Consider the following 21,509-nt stretch of genomic DNA (forward strand, 5'->3'; position numbering starts at 1 on the left):
TAAATGTGTATTTGTAATAACGTATCTAAAATTAATTTTACTATTACCTAATAGTTAAACATGAAAATTAATTTTCTTTTTGATCTCAGTCCAGGCTAATGTAGCCCTGCAACATATGCAATGTGTCACATATTCCCAGCTGTGCCCCAAATCAACAGTATGCACTAAGCAGGGTTTCTGGATTTTTTTTTCACTGGAAAAGCAAAAAATAAAAGCAAAGAACAAAAGACAAACAAAACTGGAGCAGGAACCTTCCGTGAACTGGCTGCATGGGACTGGCCACAGTTATTTACTTAAAGTCATACAACGAGTTCAAGTAATCACTTTACTTCATTCACATGTGATGGAAAAACAGTGTGAATTTTTAAAGTAGCACTCTTGTGATTAAATAAAGAAGCACTTTGGTATGAAAGACGTTTCTACAGAACTGCACGTTCTTTTGAGTTCAGTATGTAAGACAGTCTGAAGAGTTCCTGCTAAAGGAGAGTGGCCATTCAGTCCTGGGAATCTCAGCATGTTAATGTCACTCCCTCATAGAAGTGTTCTGACCAAACAGGCTTCGGTAGAGTTCGCTGCGGGCCTCGTCGCTCATCGAGCTGTGGTCAATCGGCGCCATGAAATTGACCAGTTTGCTGTGGATGTGGAACCGGACTTTGCGCCCCTTGCTGGCTTTAGTGTCTACTTTCTTCTTGATTTTGCTGCGCAGCTTCTGGATGGCCAGCCACTGCCGGCCCATAGCCACCTGATCGTTGGGGTCCGCTGCGCTCGTCTTACGCTCGATCAGCTCCCTCAGCAGCTGGTGGTAGAAATCGTCGTCATCAAATATGTCCTCATTGAGATCTTTCAGATGCGTGTTGGATTTCAGCTGTTGCTCCGACACCTCGCCTCCCTCCATGGGGATGTTCTCAGATGTGAGAGCAGGGGCTTCCACCTTCCCCAGGACCCGGTACTCTGAGCGCTGGGTCTGGGTCCGCTTCAACAGCCTGTCCTTGTCCATCAGCACCTGCTCCACCTGGGTGAGAATGTTCCTCTCAAACGCCCCAAACCCTTTGGTGCTCTTGCCCATCGTCAGCCTTGTTTTGTCGTGCCACTTCTGCAGCGTGGCATTGCAGTAAGGCTGGAAAGCTGCAAACCGTTTGGCCATGAAGTCCGGGTACTCTGCCATCTCCAGTTTTCGTTTGGGCGCTCTGGCCTGCTGCGCTGATCCCTCCTTTTCATCGTCGCTGGTTATCTCCTCGTCTTCCCCCATGTCGATGGATCTCGTGTCAGCGTTCTGGTGCAGAAGTTGGTCATGCAACTCCAGCAGGGACCTCTGAAGAGCCTTCAGAGCCTTGTGAGTGTTCTTCAACGCCGCTGTGAACTCCCCCCCACCTCTCCTCTTGAACTCTGGGAAAGTCTGTGGCTGAGGAAGCTGGTTGGCAGTCACCAAAGCTTTCTGGATTTTTATCCGGCCCTCGAGCAGCTGGTCCCACAGGGCCAGTTGGTTCTTCACCGCCTTTCCTTTCTCCACCTCCTCATCTACTTTGTCCTGGGAAAACGTGCGCACCACTCCATCATCATCATCCTCTTGCTCGCTTTCCATCTCATCATCATCATCATCAGAGCCTTCCTCTTCTTCACTGCCTTCAGACTCCTCATGGCTTTCATCATCATCCTCGCTCATTCCCAGGTCATCCATACCTTCTGTCAGTTTATGGAAGTCTACTTTCTGAGGAAAGGTGATGTCAGTTGCTTTCTTCTTTGAAGCTAGATTAACATCGAGTTCTGAATCACTGCCCATCAACAACTCTTCCTCATCATCGTCTTCCTCCTCTGAAGCATTTTCATCGTCATCTGCCTCTTCATCCCCCACTGAATCATCTTCGTCACCTTCTTCCTCTTCCTCCTCCTCCTCCTCAACATCATGTTCATCCTCCTCAGTCTCTCTAAGCAGCTGCTTTCGGGACACTGGCTTTCCCACATACCGTCTATCTGTGTCCGAAAGCAGGGAGGTGTTGCGCTTCCGCAGAGCGCTGAGGCCGGCCGCATCTTCATCCTCATTGTCGTCTTCATTGAACCGGTCCACCACTCTGGCTTTGGTAGCCTCGTCATCATCATCCTCCGGATCCACGAATTTTGGCAAAGGATTCAACAGATCCTCAAGCTCCTGTGAAAACGCGCCTGCCATGGCTCAAAGTTTACAACCACCACACGTGCAGACTCTTCCTGTGCGCCAGAGCGGGTTGATGACGTTAGAAAAATGCGACACGTATAAAGACGCTGCAAAGTTCAGCCCTGCGTGAGTTCTTTCAGGAAGAACCTGATGATAAATGAATGCAGAAACACCAACCAAGAATTGATGGCTTAAGTAAAATCAAGCAAACAAATGAACAAAACTGGAAATAATTAACAATTAATTACTGATATAGTTATTCAACTGTTTCTTTTTCTTTTGTAATGTAACAAAGCCATTTAGAAGATTTACAGAGGACCAGAAGAGTCTAATAAACAATGTTGTGCTTCAATAATGAATTGTTCCATACTGTACATCTGTAGAAGTTGTTGAGGATTATGGTTTGGCGTCTTAAAAAGCACATTCTTGGGTCTTGTCATAGATTTATACATACCCCAAGAGGAAGCCAGAAATTGTATTTATTAACGGAGTTTTATTCCAAAAATAGGTGATTAAATGAATAAAAAATAATATTTATTTTATACTTCTGAACTAACAAACAATCAAAGATGCATCAAACTAAAAATAAATCGATGTGCAAATAAGGAATATTTTAAAGGCATAAAAGAAAAAAAGTTGCTAGTTAACTTAAAAAACTGACACAAACTTTAAAAAAAAGAAACCCTAAGTCTAAATTCTTAAAGTAAAAAAATGACTGAATTATCGCGGGAATATGACCTTTGAGACAAAACTTTGGTCAAAAAAGCCCCTCAGCTATAATCCTCTGCGCATGCGTATACGGTTGGCGAGGCTCTGGGCTGCTCTTGCTAGCTCAGTTTTGTTCATCGGACTTGCGCAGAAAACGCTTTCTGTAGAATAAAGATGTCAACAAGCGACTTTTATTTGAGATATTATGTCGGACACAAGGGGAAGTTTGGACACGAGTTTCTAGAATTTGAGTTCAGGCCTGACGGTAAGTGTAATTTGAGCGGCAATACAGACGCGTTAGCTGTCCGTGGTTCGAAACTAACCGGTTTAGCTAGGCCGCAGCGGAGTCAAAGAGCCAAATTCTCCGTTTGGATTTAGCTGCAGGAGTAATGCTGATTACTAACTTTGTTTTTATATAAATAAGATAATTATTACCATAGCGTGTGGTTTAGAATATAAGCAGTAATGTTTTGAGTTTATCCTGTGAGTGCGTACGCGCCATGCGGCCTGTAGCGATTGATAACAAACTCGGGCGTTTTGTTCGAAACGATACACAGTTTCCCACGTTAAAGTTAATCTTTTTTCCCCCGCAGGTAAACTGAGATATGCAAACAACAGTAACTACAAGAATGACGTAATGATCAGGAAAGAGGTAACGTATGATTGATTTTAAATGTATGTGTAAGGGGTGGTGAGATATCTGTAAAGTAAGAGCTGGTTGTTTGGTTATTTTTCGAGAAGTAGTTTCGGTCATCATGCTCAAACAACATGTATGTGGTTATAAATTAATGCTGTTTCTCGAAATGTACAAATTTAAATCTGACTTGTGCGTTTTCCGGTGTGCCAACCAGGCATATGTTCACAAAAGTGTGATGGAGGAGCTGAAGAGGATCATTGACGACAGTGAAATCACCAAGGAAGATGATGCTCTGTGGCCGCCTCCTGATAGAGTTGGCAGACAGGTTTGTGACCTCTTTATTACCCCGTGTCCTCCCAGTTATTACAGTTTGAGCTATTTTCATTCATGCCATGCAGATTTAAAGTTTTCGAGGTACATTGCAATAGGCAACTGTCCAAGGCGGTCTTTAACTATTCCACATCGCAAGTACAGTCTGTGTGCTGTTGTGAAAATATTCTGGTACCTTCGCTGAGAGTGGTGATTCTCAATCCTGCCTTTTGCATGCTGTATCCAGGCAGCTCCTTCACCCAAACCACACTAAGTTTATCCAGTAGTGAAAACTGCTGAGAAGTGGACTGTTTCTGTTCTTTTATTCCATTTTCTTCCTGGTTTGGGTTGGGTACGCTTAGACCTCATGGTTATACTGAGGCTTATCGTTTCCATCTGTGGAAGATTTAAAAAAGAAAAATCTGACTTGATGACCCTACAGCATCAGTTGGATTTTGCTGATACTGTAATTGCACTCTGTTTAATATCTCCATGCAAAGTTATACTTTCACAATCTGAATATTTTATGATTTACATAAAATATTGGTGTGAATAAATTTGGCAGTTTTTTTTTAACTTCAATATCCTGGAATATGTTATAGTTCTAATAGCAAAACTGATAAACATTTAGTCAGTCATTCATACTCTAGATCTTTGTTCTGTTTCCTATTACATACCTGGAGTGATTGCTCAAGGGTCATATCATCCATTGGGATAAATGGCTGCTTAAAACAAGTTATTGTTTGAAAGTTCAGGCTTATCTTCTGAGTGTGATTTCCTTCTATGAAAGAATCATTTTCTAATATAGTTATACTCTTAGTTTTAGTTTTTCTAACCCTTTGCAAATTGAGCATGCAGATAATAAGACGGAAGGTGGAAGAAATGTCCCAGTTTGATAAGGTCTTTGGCTACTTTACTTAAAAGTGAGCAGTCAACTGCAGTTCATCCTTTAATTCAAACCTGTGCGGACAGAAGGTCAACCAAATGGATTTTTCTGTGACCAATAAGATCATAGTGGAGAAAGAATAAAGTTGAGAGCACTCTGAAAATGACCTAAACTTTTCTACTTATGAAAGAAAGTGACCTAAATTTTCACCTTCATCAACTCTGCACTGATGATTTTCTCCCAAGATAATTTTCTGAGGCCTGTTTTTGTCTCATCTTTTACAGGAACTCGAAATTGTCATCGGGGACGAGCACATTTCATTCACAACTTCCAAAATTGGCTCCTTGATTGACGTCAATCAGTCAAAGTAAGTAATATATTCAGGAGTTGGGAAGTGGAAAGTAAATTGTATTTGTTACTGATGTAAGCACACATGTGTTTTTAGGGACCCTGAGGGCCTTCGTGTGTTCTACTACCTGGTGCAAGATCTGAAATGTCTTGTTTTCAGTCTGATCGGCCTACACTTCAAGATCAAGCCCATCTAAAATCTGGATTTTGCTCATTTTAATTACTTTAGCTGATGTTTCTGTTGTACTACCGCATTTGTACATTTGCTTTTGGTAGAACTATTTTTTATTTTAAATAAAGAGTGATTTGGTTAAAGAATATGTGTTGTCTTAAATGATCAGCTGTCTGTAAAGAATCACAAGGGCAAATAAAAGAGCAGAGGTAATTAACTTTTAATTTTAAAATACATTCAAGCACAACAAATGGCTGTAATCTAACACTAATGACAGTTCAGTGTATTACAGTGGTGATTTGTAAATGCTCTGGTTGAGCTTCACATCATTAAAAAAAAAGGCACATCCTCTGCATCCTGACTGGCAACTATTGCAGAGAAGTTTAACTGCATGAATGACCAACTAGAGTCAGAGCTCCAAGTTCAACCCACTCCCTACACCCTTCTGAAGGGCCTTTTACAGAGCAACGATTCCCTCATTTCTCTGACATAAGCAGTAACTCAATTGGCCTCTGTGTCACTTCATAACACTGTAAGATAGCTATATTATATATGCATTACGTGTATCATGGCCATTAATTAGTGGAAATTTGCTTCGTATTTCACTTCCATTTAAGAAAAAAGTTTAATGTGGAGATCCTCCTTGAGAAACCACAAGTTGTGTAGGGGCAGGATTATATTTAAACTGTTGCCTCACAGCAAGAAGGTGCTGAGTTTGGAGAACATGCGAAGGCCCCTCTGCATGTTCTTCACGTGTTTGCGTAGGTTCTCTCCAGGTACTCTGGCTTCCTCCCACAGTCCAAAGATATGCAGTTAGTGGGGTTATGTTAATTGATAATTCCAAATTGCCCATGTGAGTGCAAACGGTTGTCTGTTCTTATGTGCTAGCCCTGTGAAAAACTGGTGACCTGTCCAGTATGTACCCTGCCTCTTGCCCCATGGTAGCTGGTATAGGCTCCCTCCCCCTGATGAGGATGGATGGATGGATGGATGAACAACCTTAAATCGCAGCTAACAGTAACATTAGGCCACAGCACACTAACATCAGCATGTATGTAAGAGTTGGTCACAAATGTCTGAATGGGAATTTGGAATGACTGTGGGCTGAGGAAGTCAAACACGAGCAAATTTTCAATGAAGGTAAATAAAATATGTTGTATATTATTATTATTGTTTTCAGGGCTTGAAAGTGAATATGAAAAGATAAGAATTATATTTTGCTACACTTGATTTTTCTTTGATTCTCTCATTTTGTAGTGTTATAGATGAAGTTGCTGATATTTTTTCACTACAGTTGGATATTTTTCACCAAAATGTTAGAATATCAAGTTTTACCAAAATAACTGGTTATGATTTCTGCCGCACACCAGCAGTCCTATTCATCACCGAACAATTGTTATGATACGTGTATATATAACTAAGGGATGACAGAGGAAACTTTGTTTTCAAAGAGCTGCCCTTCAGTTTTCCCCATCCTTTCTATTCTCCCTGAATTTCCTTCCTACTCTTACCTTTATCAATATGTAAAAGTACACTTGTTCACTCTTAGCTCAGTGGCTTTCCATCCAGCACTGTGAAAATGTCCTCTAAAGACTTGTGGACACACTGCAGGAACTCATGGACGTTGCGAGCCGGGTAACTAGATACGTTGCAACCGATCCAATTGTCGTGGACGCCGTAGCCGACACCAAAACCATCAGGTACCACAGGGGCAAAGCCGCCGAGACTGACAGCTGGACTGGTGAGGGTGCTAGTAGAGAGGATGTTATGGTTGATGGCGGCGTAAGCTGGGTCAGTGTACAGACTGGGCAGAGCTTGGCCCTTTGAGGCGGCCAGGTATCGCATCGCGAACAGGTGACGGTCGAAACCCTGACCTGGAGAGAGATGCAAAAAGAGCAGTTAGTGAAGGAACTGTTCTCAGGTCAGCATTGTGTGTAATAAAAAGTGCTAATCAGTCATTATCTTAACACTTCAGTTTTTTATATCGAACAATGCATTCAAGAAAATAATTCTTTAATAAAGTCACACATTATGGTGAATAAGAAGACTTATGACTTAACCTTGCTTGCATTACTGTAAAAAACCTAAAATTTCATATTGCAGACCGTGCCCCTCTATGTCTAATAAGCTAATATCAAAACATATTTGCTCATCCATTTAGTAGAAAAATGCTAAAACTGAGAATCCCAGTTTTTGTAAATCAGATATCTGCATATGTCAGACTGAAGTGCGATTTGAGCTCTGAGAGAGAGCCCAAGTCATAAAGGCCAAAAAAATTACCTAAGTATCATTAAATCTAAATGAATAAATCTAAAAAAGTAAGTGACAATCATACATTGTGTTTTTAAGACCATACACTTTGATGTGTTTGTTTCTCCCTGAATATGTTAAAAAGATTTACATTTTTAACATATGCTGCTATATTTTTAACTATTACATGGCCATGCTACAGTATTGCTTGGCCTGTTCAATGTGTGGGCAAAATTATACACTTAATCACATGGTCACTTAGATGATGTTCAGCTGATAAAAATGGGTCCTTTTAGCCCATTACTAGGTGGTTACTTGGCAAACTGTTTATTAAATATTACAGCAAATTCAACTTTTTAAACTGTAAATGAGATGCTATTGTTGAAAAATATACTTTTTTTTTAAAGCATTACAAGTGCACAAATCCTAAACACACAGCAACATGATGATTACATAATATTTGGTACAGATAAGAACTTTTAGAGCAGTAAAATAAAAAATGTCTGTGTGCAAAGATCGATTGCTCAACTCCTGATGGTGCAGGAGGACAAAGAACCAAACTAAAGGTGTTTTTTTCCTTTGGTTCTGATTAAATCATCTTGGGAGGGCTGTGAAATATTTAAACATGGTTATAGCGTTTTATGGTTTAAATATTTAGCTCAGATAAACTACTGATTTGGCCTGTTATGATGTGTTGTTGCTATGACAGATAATTACCATCAGAGATATCTGCAGCTTAAAACACTGCGTTTACTGGTGTACAAAATCACCATAATTTATCTGCATGCTGACATGTCACACGCACCCATAGCTGCCTCCTTGGTGAGCTGCCCATGATATTTGGAGCATTCATCGAGCATGGCCTGCAGCTCCGCCACACTGTGTTTGCCAGGCTGTTGAACGAAAGCATGTGAGCACTTTTTGGTTTGTACAGTCGCTGGTCGGATGGTGTCTGTGCGGCCATGCTTGAAAGCTGCAGTGCTACATGACTCGTACGTGGCTACAGTCTGTCCGTACTGCCTCAGAAAGCCCATTTGGAAAGCCAGCTGGGCTATAGCATCTGGACTCAGCCTGTTCTTCTTTAACTGTTCCTTCCCGCCTCTTTTGAACTCCATGGCGTCAATAGTGAGTTTTGATACGGCAGAGTCAATATTCTCCTTTGCCTTTTGGATGCCATTCTCCAGCTCTTTGTTCAGCTTGAATTGCAATCTGCGCACAGCAGAGGCCGAATCCACAGCAGCAGCAGCCGAACCTGGGTGCACTAGTGGCTTCTCGGTGGTGTCCTTAAAGACCTCGTTCTGGAAGCGAAGCACAGCGACGCCGTCACCCCAGGAATGTTCAAAGTTAATAGCTGCCTGTCCGTCTTTGGTTACAATGAGGCTGAAGGACTTGTCGTACCAGCGGTTACAGCCGTTGCCGTGCAGCATGTTGTGGGAGATGTGAATATGGTCCCGCATGCTCTCGTCATCCAGGGAGAGACAGAAAAGGGCGCTGTCCACGACCCGTAAATCCTCTGCGTTTCCAGCACCAATCAGCTTGTCCCTGAGCCCTGCCCACACGTCCCTGTTCTCACTGGTCAGAACACTCAAAGGGAAGGCTGGTGCCGGTGTCGAGTCAGACAAAATGTACTTCAAGTGGGACTGGATCTCTGCAGGTTTCACTAAATTCCCATCCCTGTCTATTATGTCAAACACGTACATGTTTCCTTTCCTCATAACCAAAAGGTGTCGCCCTTTCTCATCAGTAAAGAGCTCATCTCGCCCATGCTTAGGAATCCGAGTTGAGTTAAAGAGGCGGAAGTACTGAGACATGTCCAAAGGGTATGCATTCACCATGTAGGCCCCATACCAGGACAGTGAAGATGGGACCCAGCGGATAAAGTTCTTGAAACTGTCCGTGTCGCTTTTGACTGGGTTCAGATGGAAAACCTCTGGCTCCAGCAGACCGGCTCGTAGCGTTTTCATGAAGCGCACAGCTGAACACACCATGTTGGTCGCCCGCAACAGCTGGTCATTGTACTCAGTCTTTGGGTCGGGATTGAAGGACATGAAAGGGTTGAAGTTGAGCACCACAGAGTCACGTGCAGACAGATACATATCAAACCAGGGAGCTGTGACACAAAAGAACATTTTTAACCTCATTTAACAGTGATTATTCCATCTTTGATGCTCAGTTTTAGGCTATAGTCATAGTTACCTGAGATGTAGCTTGTGTGCTTATTGTTTTTATCCTGAGCAACCAGTTCCTCATGCAACTGCTTTCCCGCACCATTCTGGAAATCCTGAGCAAGTTTCTCTGTTGTTCTGCAGATACATGACAACAATGGCTCCAACTAGGTTTAAAGCATTTAAATAATCAAATAAAAAGTTTGATTTAACTTGTGGAAACTCACCTGAACTGGTCATCATCCAAAAGAGGCTTCTGGGCAGCCAAATATCTCCTGATAGTATCCTCCAGTTTTGGTATGGGCAATCTAAACAGCAAAAGGGAAATGAAGTCAGTCATGTTTTATTCGATTCATTTGTATGTTTTATAATAAAAACAACTTAACGGAAGAGAGCACCCACTGTGATGTGGTGACCCATGTTCAAGAACCAAATGTTCAACAGCTTTCTTAAACTAGGGACATTTTCTTCTTTTTATTTCATTTAAAATGTCTGATGGGTCTCGATTTCTATTGTAACATTTGGACGGCAGGATCAGAATTAGACATAAACAAAACAAAAGCATGATCTATCCTGCCTTGTATGAATGGTTCAGGCTATGGTGATCATGTAATGCTGTGGACAATGTTTATTTGGCACACTTTGGGCATCTCGTACCAACTGAGCATTGATTAAACACCAGAGCGTACCCGAGTATTACTGCTGACCATGGCCATCTCTTTCTGGGCACAGTGTACCCATCCTCTGATGGCTGCCTCCAGGAGTATAAAGCACCATGTTCACTCTGCTCAAATGACCTTCACAGTCACCGGATCTCAATCTAACCGAGCAGTCTGGGATGTTGTGGAATGGGAGATTTGCATCATGGATGTGCAGCAACTGTGTGATGCCATCTTATGGACTGAAATATCTGGATAATGTTTCCTGCACAAACTCTGAACTGTTTTCACACACCTATTTTTTTTTAAGCGTCATTAATCATAATTCATGTCACCCTCTAGTGGTCACTGAGTTTAGCGCAAGCATGCCCTTTTACCTACATCGATCTAAAAGCTAAATGGGTCACCTTTATTTCAGGACACCTTTTTGTTTTGTTTGCTGGACATCTCCGGCGCACATGAAACCACAGATTTTTTTGAGTTTGCGCGACATGTTTGGAGAAAATGAAAAAGCAATGTGTCCAAATTCGTCACAAAACGCCTTACCTGGGTAAACTCTTCTGGTAATGCATGGAAGGCACGACGCTTTGGTGCAGATACTCCGAAGATGATGAAGAGGGGGCCTTTTTGCTGCTATAGTGTCTCATATGAACCCCCAGAGCAGCGCTTCTAAAATGAATTAGACTCCCGGACTTCTTGAGAGAGGCGACACAATGCAATGAAAGCAGACCGGCCATGGTGTTGATTTGTAAACTGATCACCTACAGGAGGCTACAAACGTAAAAACGATTTTAACAGGTAAAAGGTAAGCCTGGACGGAGCGAGCTTTCACCTGTCACTGAAGGAAAGATACGCTAGCTAACATTAGCAACCGGTTAATAGTGATGGGTCGTTCGCGAACGAAATGGCTCTTAGAGCCGACTCTTTGACGTGAACGACGCGAGCCGGCTCCTTATCGCGAGCCGGCTCCTTATCGCGAGCCGTCACGTGGGTTGTATTTTTTTTTCTTTCTCTCACCCTCTCTCTCGCACTTTTTTTCCGCTTCACTCTGCACGCCAGCCTTGTGCTTTACGCTGGGCAAAGGGGGGAGGGGCAGTAGTTACACTCAGTAGCACAGGATCAGAGCCAGAGGGAGAGAGAGAGAGAGAAAGAGAGCCAGGGACAACAACGTCACATTAGAAAGGTATAGTAATCATCCACAGCTATTTTCGGTTGCAGGTGATAAAGGATTCAGAAAGTTTATTCATGCAGGTCCATATGACAGAGAATGTGCATGTTCTTTTTGTTTTCATATTATAATTTATATTTAATTGTGTTGTGGCTTGCAGTGTTTTGTGTTGTTTTCACTTTAAATTTGTAAAAGGAAAAAGCTGAAAATGTGAATAGTTGATTTTTGTATTATATGATTTATTTATTGCATTTTATGTGGAGTGAATAAATAAAAGTATATTTACGGTGGCCCCTAGAGACAAAGCACATACAAACTTCAAATCAAGTACGAACTCCGAAACACGTACAAACTCCGAAACACGTACAAACTCCAAAACACGTACAAACTCCAAAACACGTAAAAACTCCAAAACACGTAAAAACTCCAAAACACGTACAAAACACAACAGAAGTGCTCCAGGATGCTAGGCGCAGTGTTGAGCTTTTGTTACCTAGTGGCTACACAAGCCAGCAAGTACCAACGACCAGATTTGGTGTGTGGTAGTAACAGGTAAATGAACTTTTTTTTTTTTTTAAATTATTTGAATATATATGAGTGCCTGTGTATAAATACACAAACAATGCACACATGTGCTTTCAGTTGTGTAATTTAAGTGATCTAGTAGCTCTGCTTTGGAAGTTCAGTTCATGCTAGAAATGTGTTTTGGAGTTTGTACGTGCTTTGTCTCTAGGGGCCACTGCATATATTTATATATAAACATATATAAATAAAACCACTTTTTTTTACGTTAGTAATTCCTTTTGTGCATCATTTTATATTATTGTTAATAATAAATTAATTAAAGCAACAAAACAACCCGAAGAGCCGGTTCGGAGCCGAAAGAGCCGGCTCTTTTTAGTGAGCCGAACCGAAAGAGCCGGATCTCTAAAAAGAGCCGGAAATCCCATCACTACCGGTTAAACTTCCTTAGAGTACCGCTTCGTTTCAGAGACACTCGGGAAAGGTTTAGCAAAGGAAAATAAACGCCACGTATTATAACTCGACTTTATAATTTTAAAAAGTAAAGGAAAACGTTAGAAGGGGGAAAAAAAATAGAAAGAAATAATTAACTAAAGTGACAACAGGAAGTTTAACCAGTAGAGCGTGTCACGTGACTCCTTCTGGTCCTGACTCTAGATTTCCGGTATAGTCTTGTAAGGGTGTAAATACATGTTTCTTTATTGTAAATAATAAATATCTAAAGCCTATATATTGTTAAAATAAGGGCCCATGACAGTGTCAATTATTCAGTTATATCAAATTTAAAGATTTATAACTTGGCTTATGCTGCAGTAAAATAACCTGAAATGAAATTAGTCCTGTTAAATAAGCTTTGATCTAAAAGACACTTGTATTGCATTTTATATTTGTTTTGATTTCAAAAAGCTTATTATTATGATAATGTCAACAAGATGAGAGTGAAACTCCCTTTTGCTTTAATGACAACAGCATTCAAGCTGCAAGCTTGTTTGCATACTTGGACTTGATTTGTTTTCACTACGTTCGTGAAAAATCTAAGGTTTTTGGTTGACTGCTTTTCACAAAGATATGAACTATTATCTCGGAGCATGTGAACAGTCAGAGTATCATCAGTCTTCAATCTAGGCTACCAAACCAGCTCGGCAGGCTTCACTATTTCCCAAACCATCTTTTACTCTGGGTTTAATACAGTGCTGTGTTATTCTTTCTTCATCTCCTCACACACCTGCAACTAAACATAGTTAAACATAATCTCTTATTTTAGATACTCATTCCATGATCATTCTTTTGTCTCCTTGAAGATTGAAGTTGATTTTACAGCTCTTTTTGTCCCTATCTGTGCTGACAAAGAACAACAAGTATAATGAAAGATAATATTTTAGCTTAACTTTCCAGACACTCGAGAAAATATTAATGGCAAAGAAGATTCCATTATCTTTCAAACAGGTGTTGGGTGGTTAACTCTTTCTGTCTTTCTTGATCATATTTGTTGAATTTAATAAATAATACGGTCCTCAGCCTGACAGGAATTAATCCTCACGCTCTGAAACAACAGTGAATACTATAAAGTTACAATTTGAAGGGGCTCACAACTGCAAAATATTACAGTTTTTCTCAGTTGCTTAAACACTATAACCAATCTTTTGAACCCAAATTTCAAAACCATAATGCCACTTTCCAAAAAGCACACCTATTTCCCTGAACTATAAACACTATGCCCCTGCTTTACCACACGAGTCAGATGTGGTGAACTGTTACTACAAAACTCTACAAACAAATCCCTACATTTGTCAGTGCTTACTCCATGTGGTCACTTAGAAAGCACTAGCAGTCAATAATATTAACTCACATCAGCACAGCTTTAGCTCAATTAGCACACAATTAGCCAAGTGGAAACACTAGGAGTCGAAATGTATCACACACCAATCAGAAACTTTGATGGATAGATAAAAGGGCCAAAGCCAGTTCATTCAAGTTTAAAACAATGGATCCAAAGACATGCAAGTTGAGGAGGAGGAGGAGGAGGAGGAACAGGAACAGGAACATAATTCGCCATCGGGCTATTGTAAATGTCCCTGGTCAGCGTGGAGGGAATATCACTCTGTGCGTAGCCATCAGCCAATGAGGGGTACTCCACTGCCATGCCATTCTAGGACCCTATAACACTTCTCCTTGCTCTTCTTGATGGTCTAAGACGACATATGTTACAGCTGAACTACAGGGAACCAGCACAGCCAGAGCAGCCTCGCTACGTTGTTGTTTGGGATAATGTCAGCTTCCATCGCGCTGCTATGGTTCATGACTGGTAGATAGAGAAGTTGTTTTCGGCATGGTGGTGGAAGGTGTATGACTGAGAACCTTATGTCCGTGTTCACCTTCTCCAGGCCAAGGAAGAGGCCTGCCTAGACATACCAGTAGATGCATGCCAGGGGTGGATCAGGCATGCAAGAGGAGTTTACCCCCGCTGCCTGGCCAGGGCCAATATAGCCTATGATGTGGATGAGATTCTCTGGCCTGACCCAGAACACACACAGGATGCTGACGTGGAATAATATTTTTGGTGTGTGTTGTACTGTATGGTACATGGATAAAAAATGTGCCACTGTATATACATTGGTTGTGTCTTTTGTGTTCATCATGTGAAAAGGTTTTTGAGGGGAAGAACCACAAGCAACATAACTTGCCAGTTTTGGGAATATTGTTTAACATTTATTGCACCAAAGTGTAAGACTATGTTGTTGTGTGTGTGTTTTTGAGGCCTTGTGTGTGCTGTCTGTGGGCAAAGTTTGGTTTTTCAGCAAAAGTTAATAGTTTTGGGTGCAGAGCTTCATTTTTTTTTCAATATATTTTTATTGATTTTATAATTGAGCAGTATACAACAATCACCTTCAAAAGAACACAATAGAAGGTGGACGGCAAGTCAACAAGGTGGTAATACAGCATACATAAATGTTAAGATAGAGTATATTTCACTTAAGTTTATCCATCAGGCTAATGACTGGTTGCCAAATCTTATAAAACACACTCTCTCGGTTAGACAAGGTAAACCTGATTTTCTCCAGATGGAGTACATTTCCAAATTCTCTCAACCACATTTCGAAGGTAGGAGGTTTAGCAGACTTCCAGCAGAGAAGTATCAGCTTTCTAGCCACAATTGTGGTCATTGACACAATGACCACAATTGTGGTCATTGTGTCTTGTCCCTTGCCCATCCCAGTTCACACACCCCGAACAATGCTGCAAAGGGGGTACATGGGACCTCCCTGCCAATGGCTTTGGTCAGAAAATCAAACAAATGATTCCAAAAGAGCTGTAGTTTTTGGCATTGAAAGAAAAGGTGAGATAAAGTTCCTCGACCACTCGAACACTTAACACAGAGGGCTGAAACGTTCTTATATATTTTTTCCACTTTAGTGGGAGAAAAATGCAACCTATACACAACCTTAAATTGGATCAAACAGTGTCTAGCATTTATAGAACTACAATATATATTCTTAATGCACTCTTGCCAAAGATCATCAGAAACATCCCAGAGCTTCATTTTGACCTGACAATACGATGTTTGGGAAATTGGGTGAGACATTATGGATTTGTGTTTACTGTTTTGGGAATACGAGGCATAGTTTCAAGAAATGTGTTTAAGCAATCAAGAAAAACTGTAAAAGGAAAAAAAGTAGATTAAATAATCAATTTGGTGGGTCCATAGAGTTAGTGGTTTACACCTTTGCCTAACATGCAAAGTCTCCCTGGTTGAAGGCTGGGAGGACACACAAATCCCTTGGAGATTGTGTCAGGAAGGGTACATGGTGTAAAAATCTACCAAATCAAATATGCGGCTCCATCTGCTGTAGTGACACCTTGTGAATAAGTGAGCAGCTAAAGGAAAGTTTTAGTTAAAGAAATAAAAATATTCAAGTTCATAGAATCTTTTTAACTATTAAGTTAAATTACCACAACTTTTTAGGTGATAATAATTAAGTCAGTCAAAAGTTGGAAAAGTTGGAATAATTATGGATAACTGGCTTCTAAAACAACTTTTTTTACATACTTCAAACAGCCATTCTGTCATGGTCTGGGTAGTTTTCCACTGCATCGGCTCCTCCCCTCTGGGTGGAGTCTTTGTTGTTCCTCACCTGATGGCAATCACACCAGCAGTATTTATGACCTGCGCACACAACTAGTCTTCGCCAGATTATCTGCCAACTTTAGTCCGTTCTCGGCCTCATGTCTGTTCCTTGGTGTATCATTGTGTCTACTTGCCTTAGTTCTCTGTTTTCTCGTCAGCATCTGGAACCCACCTACCAATCCTCATCCGTACAAGCTCTCCTGGATTCTGGTATGCAGCTGCCAGTAACCTCTCCCTTTTCAAACTGCCAGTCTCTCCTGCCTGCCTCCCTGCATTGCACGTAGTACCCACCTGGACCTTTGTCTCCTGCCTCCCCCCTCCAAGCAACCTCCACCTGCAAGCACTGCCCTGGCCAGCCACAGTTTCCCCTGCCCAGTCGCTGCACCCAGTTGTCCCTGCAATCTAGTCATAGTTTTGTTATGGCCATAGTTTCTCTTGCCTCAGACGTCTAGTTTACGTTCCTTAATGCTAGTCTGAGTTTTCTGTTAGCTTCCAAGCGTTGTGAATAAAGACTTTTGTTACACCGCACTTCAAACCTCTGGTTTTGAAACTGCACTTGAGTCCATCCCATTTCCATGGGCCACTGTGCCATGACACATTCAGTATTACCTTTAAAATACATTGTATTAGGTAAAGATCAGCATTTAGTATCTGTAAAATATTTGGTGGTTTTTTTGCACCTTCTATTAGAAAAAGCCTGCATTCGTACCATCTATATAACTGATGTTATATTTTAGGTAGAAGTCATCAGGACTTTATGCATCACTACATAACTTGAAATACAAGTACACACAACAAGCACAGCAAAAGGAAGGCAAATAGGAAAACGATTTTAAGAAAAACCATGAGGAATGTTCTCTTTTCCAATTAATTATTTCCTACTCAGGGGATTTTATGGGTAACTAATTTCTCAGTGTTAGTGAGACAAAGTTTTCAGTACATTCACGAATCTCTATTCAAAAATATATAAATGGTGTGTGGAGAAAAGCAAAGGTTTGATGATCTATTAATTTTCAGGACTCGTTTACCTTTAACAATTTTGCCTCAAACGATTCTTGTGGCTCTGTTGTTTTCAATCCTGATAATGTGGTGCATTAAGAAAGTAAAAAGAAGTAATAAGAACTTTGCCCACACAAGAGGGTAAAACCATGGCATTATGCGACCTTTGGACCAGTAGAGTGCAGTGTTTTCCTGTTCAGTGATTTTGTGGTTGGAGCTCAACCTCCGCTACACACATCAGCTGCAGAAAAAAAACAGCTCGCTGAAGTGTACCAGCAGCATCGGCTGGCTTCCCATGGCGCTGAGCCCGTATTTGTGATAAGTGAGGGAGTGATCAAGCCAGCATGAGTTAGATGGTTGGCCGTGAGCCCTCTGCTGCTATCTGAAGCCCACCCAGCCAGGCACCCGGCCTCCCTATGTGCTTCTCTACAAAAGCAGACAGGGTTATAGTTCACTGGGTCTCCATTAGACTGATGAGATTTTCAGATGTTTGCCTCATTCTGCTCTGCCTCACTACAGAGCCTACAGCAAAATATATAACATATATATTGCTAATTGTCTGACATCCAGCAGTCATCAAGCACCATATAAATAAGTCAGATCTGAAACTGCCTACCTGACCCCAGCTCAACGGATTTTATTTGTACAATAACTTTAGTATATTTGTAATGTAATAAGCTATGTATGTATATATATCTATATCTATATCTATATCTATATATATATATATATCTATATCTATATATATATATATATATATATATATATCTATATCTATATATATATATATGTCAAGTGTTCCTCTGACTGTGAGGTGTCCACACTTGAAAAAGACCAGACTTTGAATTTCACTCAACTTTATTTAGACCAACTAGTTTGATAGCTGGTAGGTAGCAGCAGGTAAAAAACCTTTCAACACAAAAATAAAGAACATTTCATTAACCATTCAGATAAATTACACAGAAGACAGATGAAATAACAAAATACACTTCAGTAAAGCCATTTACCATGTGGTTAACTGTGTTAATTTAACTGTGGTTCTTAAATAAATATACACAATGTGTCTTCTTTGCATTTAACACTTTTTTTTATAAACAATTGTATTTTAAAGTATACATTTTAGAGTTCACAAACATTTTAATAGACTTTAACTAAGGATTTTCTTTACAAAGAATTATTTTCTTTAAATCAAAACCAAACATTTATTCACTAGTTTTACGATCCACCCAAGGATTTGGGGTAACTATTTTTAATATTAATTAACATAAATATGTGGGAACACTAACTGCACAAACAATTTATTCAAACTTAAACATTCATTTTTGTCAATATAATTAAACTTAAATGCAGCAACTATTTCCCTAAGCGTAAAACATTTGCACAACTGAGCTTCCATAGTCCCAGATACTAGTGATGGCCCGCTTGAAGCTGACGCTCCGGAGCGTGTGTCGAAAAAAACAACACACTGGTTCAGAAGCACTGTGTCGAGGCTTGCTTCGTTTGGCAAAAGTCACGTGACCAGTGACGTCCGAAGCTTCATTACGCACGTAACTGCTTCGGTACCTGATTCAAACGGATATAAGGAAGTGAATCATCCACGGGATTCGTGGAGTGTGTTGATGGTGACAGAGAGCGACGAGGTGATCATTCCACTGACAGATATGAGCGAGGAAGAGAGGATGTTCTGGCGTGTGGGAATATTTTGAGTTGATTTTGCTCAATTCATTTTATCTGCCGAAGTGAAAAACTTGAAATGTCCAAAATCATGTTTTCATAATGTAAATATCATTACAGCATATGACTTTAGGAACACTTCCATGTGATTTAAAGCTGATGAAGACTACAACAATGTATTTGACACTATACGTACATTACATTGCTACAGTTTAGAAAATCATTTTGTTTATTGTTTTTGGGTGATAGTCTGCAGGACCCAGGAATACCTGCATATCTACCAGCTTGCAGTGTGGTTCCTGCACTCCACAGCCTCTTCTGTTCCATGCAAGTGGATTTTCTCCAGGGCAGGAGAAACTATTTCTAAGAAAAGAAACAGACTCAGCCAGCGCACAGTAACACTAATCCTCTTTTTAACTGTAAATAACAAAAGGGCTACCTGACATAGATCATGTTTTTACTTTGCAAGTTCTTGATTAGGGGTGGGTTTTGATTATCGCCTTTCTGATTACAATCCATGCTAAATTGAATAAAGTGATATTGATTCATTACAATCCTGTGTCGATTTGTAAATTAACGTTATTATGCCTGAAACGCCAGCATATCAGGTTAAACCCCACAACATGTCGTCAAACACCATGCAGCTAAAACAGTAACTGGGAGCAGGTTTACGGATTCTGCATACAAACGTGAACACAGAGCGCGGACCCGACGCGTCAGAGTCAGATTTTGATGTGTCGTCGGGTCCGCGCTGTGTTTGCCTCTTTTTTCTTCGCTGGCTTCTGCAGCTGCAGGTTTCATAACTCTCTGTTTACATCTCTAATTAAGTCTCACATGTGTCAGCTTTCTTTTAATAGATACGAAATTATGGATATATACTGATACATGACCAGAATTGTAATATTTCTGACTGAGGCAAAACTTTCAAGATTCCAATCAAATTGAATCGGATCCTGTATCGAATCAAAAATGATTCTACAAATCAGTAACGATGCAGCCGTACTCAGCCCCCTAAGCATTTTCCCTTTCCAGTTCACAATCAGTCTCCCCCCTATGTCAAAAATATGTATAGGACAATTGGCCTCGTCTAATATTTTGTATGAACCTGTCCAGCTGTCCAGTGATTAAATGACAAGTAGATGGAGGCAGGACTCCACAGCAGGGGCATACTCCATAATGTGCTGTGCGTTATCATATGTATATTGTATATATTGCTCACTTATTGTATTTACCAACATAAAGGAGTTATGAGCAAAGAAAGGCCACCATAGTGCATGTTTAAATAGGGAAAGTTTATTGATCAAAATGTATTACGCAAATACGCATTACATTTTTGTCAGCCCCCCAATCGAGAAAACAAAACCAATTACATGTTCAAAGCAATGGAACGGTGGCCCAATATCAGCGAGAACTCCACTCTTGAGTGAGCAGTGATGCTTGAGCAGTCCGTTTTATTTTGCAGATTCAAGCTGCTCTTCAAAATATTCGCCACCAGATGTCACCGGAGAGGACTGTGTTGAAAAGCTTCGAGTAATGAACCATTTTTCAATACAAGCTTCAGTGCTTCGGAAAGCTTCATTTGGCCATCACTACCAGACATCTGCAAAAGCAAAATGTGAACTCAAGAGCTTACCGATAGCCTGTCTTGTTCAAAGTCTTCCTCACAGTGGAAAAGTGCTTTGTTTGCCATCCTCTCAGCTCTGCTGCATGCATTTTAAGGTCTACTAGGCACGCCCACCCTTGATTGCTCTAATGTGGCTCACCTGGCAGGGCGGCGCACACCAGGCCGTGCTTAGTTGTTGATTGCACCCAAGGTCTAATCAGCGGCCATGGGCAAGCAGCAGCACCGAACAGGTAGAGGGCAGGAGGAGGAAAAGAGGAATAACAGCCACACCTACTAGGTCAGCGCGACAATATATATATATATATATATATATATATATATATATATATATATATATATATATATATATATATATATATATATATATATATATATATATATATATATATATATATATAAAACACCCAGCACGCCCCTGCGGGCGGTTTATCCTTCAAGCTCGGGTCCTCTACCAGAGGCCTGGGAGCTTGAGGGTCCTGCGCAGTATCTTAGCTGTTCCCAGGACTGCGCTCTTCTGGACAGAGATCTCCGATGTTGTTCCTGGGATCTGCTGGAGCCACTCGCCTAGCTTGGGAGTCACCGCACCTAGTGCTCCGATTACCACGGGGACCACCGTTACCTTCACCCTCCACATCCTCTCGAGCTCTTCTCTGAGCCCTTGGTATTTCTCCAGCTTCTCGTGTTCCTTCTTCCTGATATTGCTGTCATTCGGAACCGCTACGTCGATCACTACGGCCGTCTTCTTCAGTTTGTCTACCACCACTATGTCCGGTTGGTTAGCCACCACCATTTTGTCCGTCTGTATCTGGAAGTCCCACAGGATCTTAGCTCGGTCATTCTCCACCACCCTTGGGGGCATCTCCCATTTTGACCTCGGGACTTCCAGGTTATACTCGGCACAGATGTTCCTGTACACTATGCCGGCCACTTGGTTATGGCGTTCCATGTATGCCTTGCCTGCTAGCATCTTGCACCCTGCTGTTATGTGCTGGATTGTCTCTGGGGCATCTTTACACAGCCTGCACCTAGGGTCTTGCCTGGTGTGATAGACCCCAGCCTCTATGGATCTTGTGCTCAGAGCTTGTTCTTGTGCTGCCATGATTAGTGCCT

At 41.1% G+C, this 21,509-nt stretch overlaps 3 protein-coding genes across 3 annotated transcripts; 1 reads left to right on the plus strand and 2 right to left on the minus strand.

The window, feature by feature from the left end:
- Window positions 1-414: 414 nt before the first annotated feature.
- aatf (apoptosis antagonizing transcription factor) lies at window positions 415-2,167 on the minus strand. Its single transcript, XM_085348343.1, has one exon. It carries the CDS (start codon window positions 2,165-2,167, stop codon window positions 524-526), a length of 1,644 nt encoding a protein of 547 aa, XP_085204469.1. The 3' UTR covers window positions 415-523.
- Window positions 2,168-2,957: 790 nt separating this feature from the next.
- On the plus strand, window positions 2,958-5,336 carry magoh (mago homolog, exon junction complex subunit). The gene is made up of 5 exons (XM_085347898.1): window positions 2,958-3,125; window positions 3,454-3,512; window positions 3,712-3,822; window positions 4,977-5,059; window positions 5,138-5,336. The coding sequence occupies exons 1-5, from the start codon at window positions 3,035-3,037 to the stop codon at window positions 5,235-5,237; spliced, it is 444 nt and encodes a 147-aa protein (XP_085204024.1). The 5' UTR covers window positions 2,958-3,034; the 3' UTR covers window positions 5,238-5,336.
- Window positions 5,337-5,420: 84 nt separating this feature from the next.
- On the minus strand, window positions 5,421-11,159 carry cpt2 (carnitine palmitoyltransferase 2). The gene is made up of 5 exons (XM_085347604.1): window positions 10,833-11,159; window positions 9,855-9,935; window positions 9,659-9,765; window positions 8,268-9,572; window positions 5,421-7,086 (listed from the first exon to the last, which is right to left on the minus strand). The coding sequence occupies exons 1-5, from the start codon at window positions 11,021-11,023 to the stop codon at window positions 6,758-6,760; spliced, it is 2,013 nt and encodes a 670-aa protein (XP_085203730.1). The 5' UTR covers window positions 11,024-11,159; the 3' UTR covers window positions 5,421-6,757.
- Window positions 11,160-21,509: the final 10,350 nt, after the last annotated feature.

The sequence above is a fragment of the Diplotaxodon limnothrissa genome, linkage group LG23 (genome assembly GCF_057381915.1).
Source record: "Diplotaxodon limnothrissa isolate DT_005_m linkage group LG23, D_limnothrissa_male_GT1.1, whole genome shotgun sequence".
In the NCBI taxonomy this organism is placed as follows: Eukaryota; Metazoa; Chordata; class Actinopteri; order Cichliformes; family Cichlidae; genus Diplotaxodon; species Diplotaxodon limnothrissa.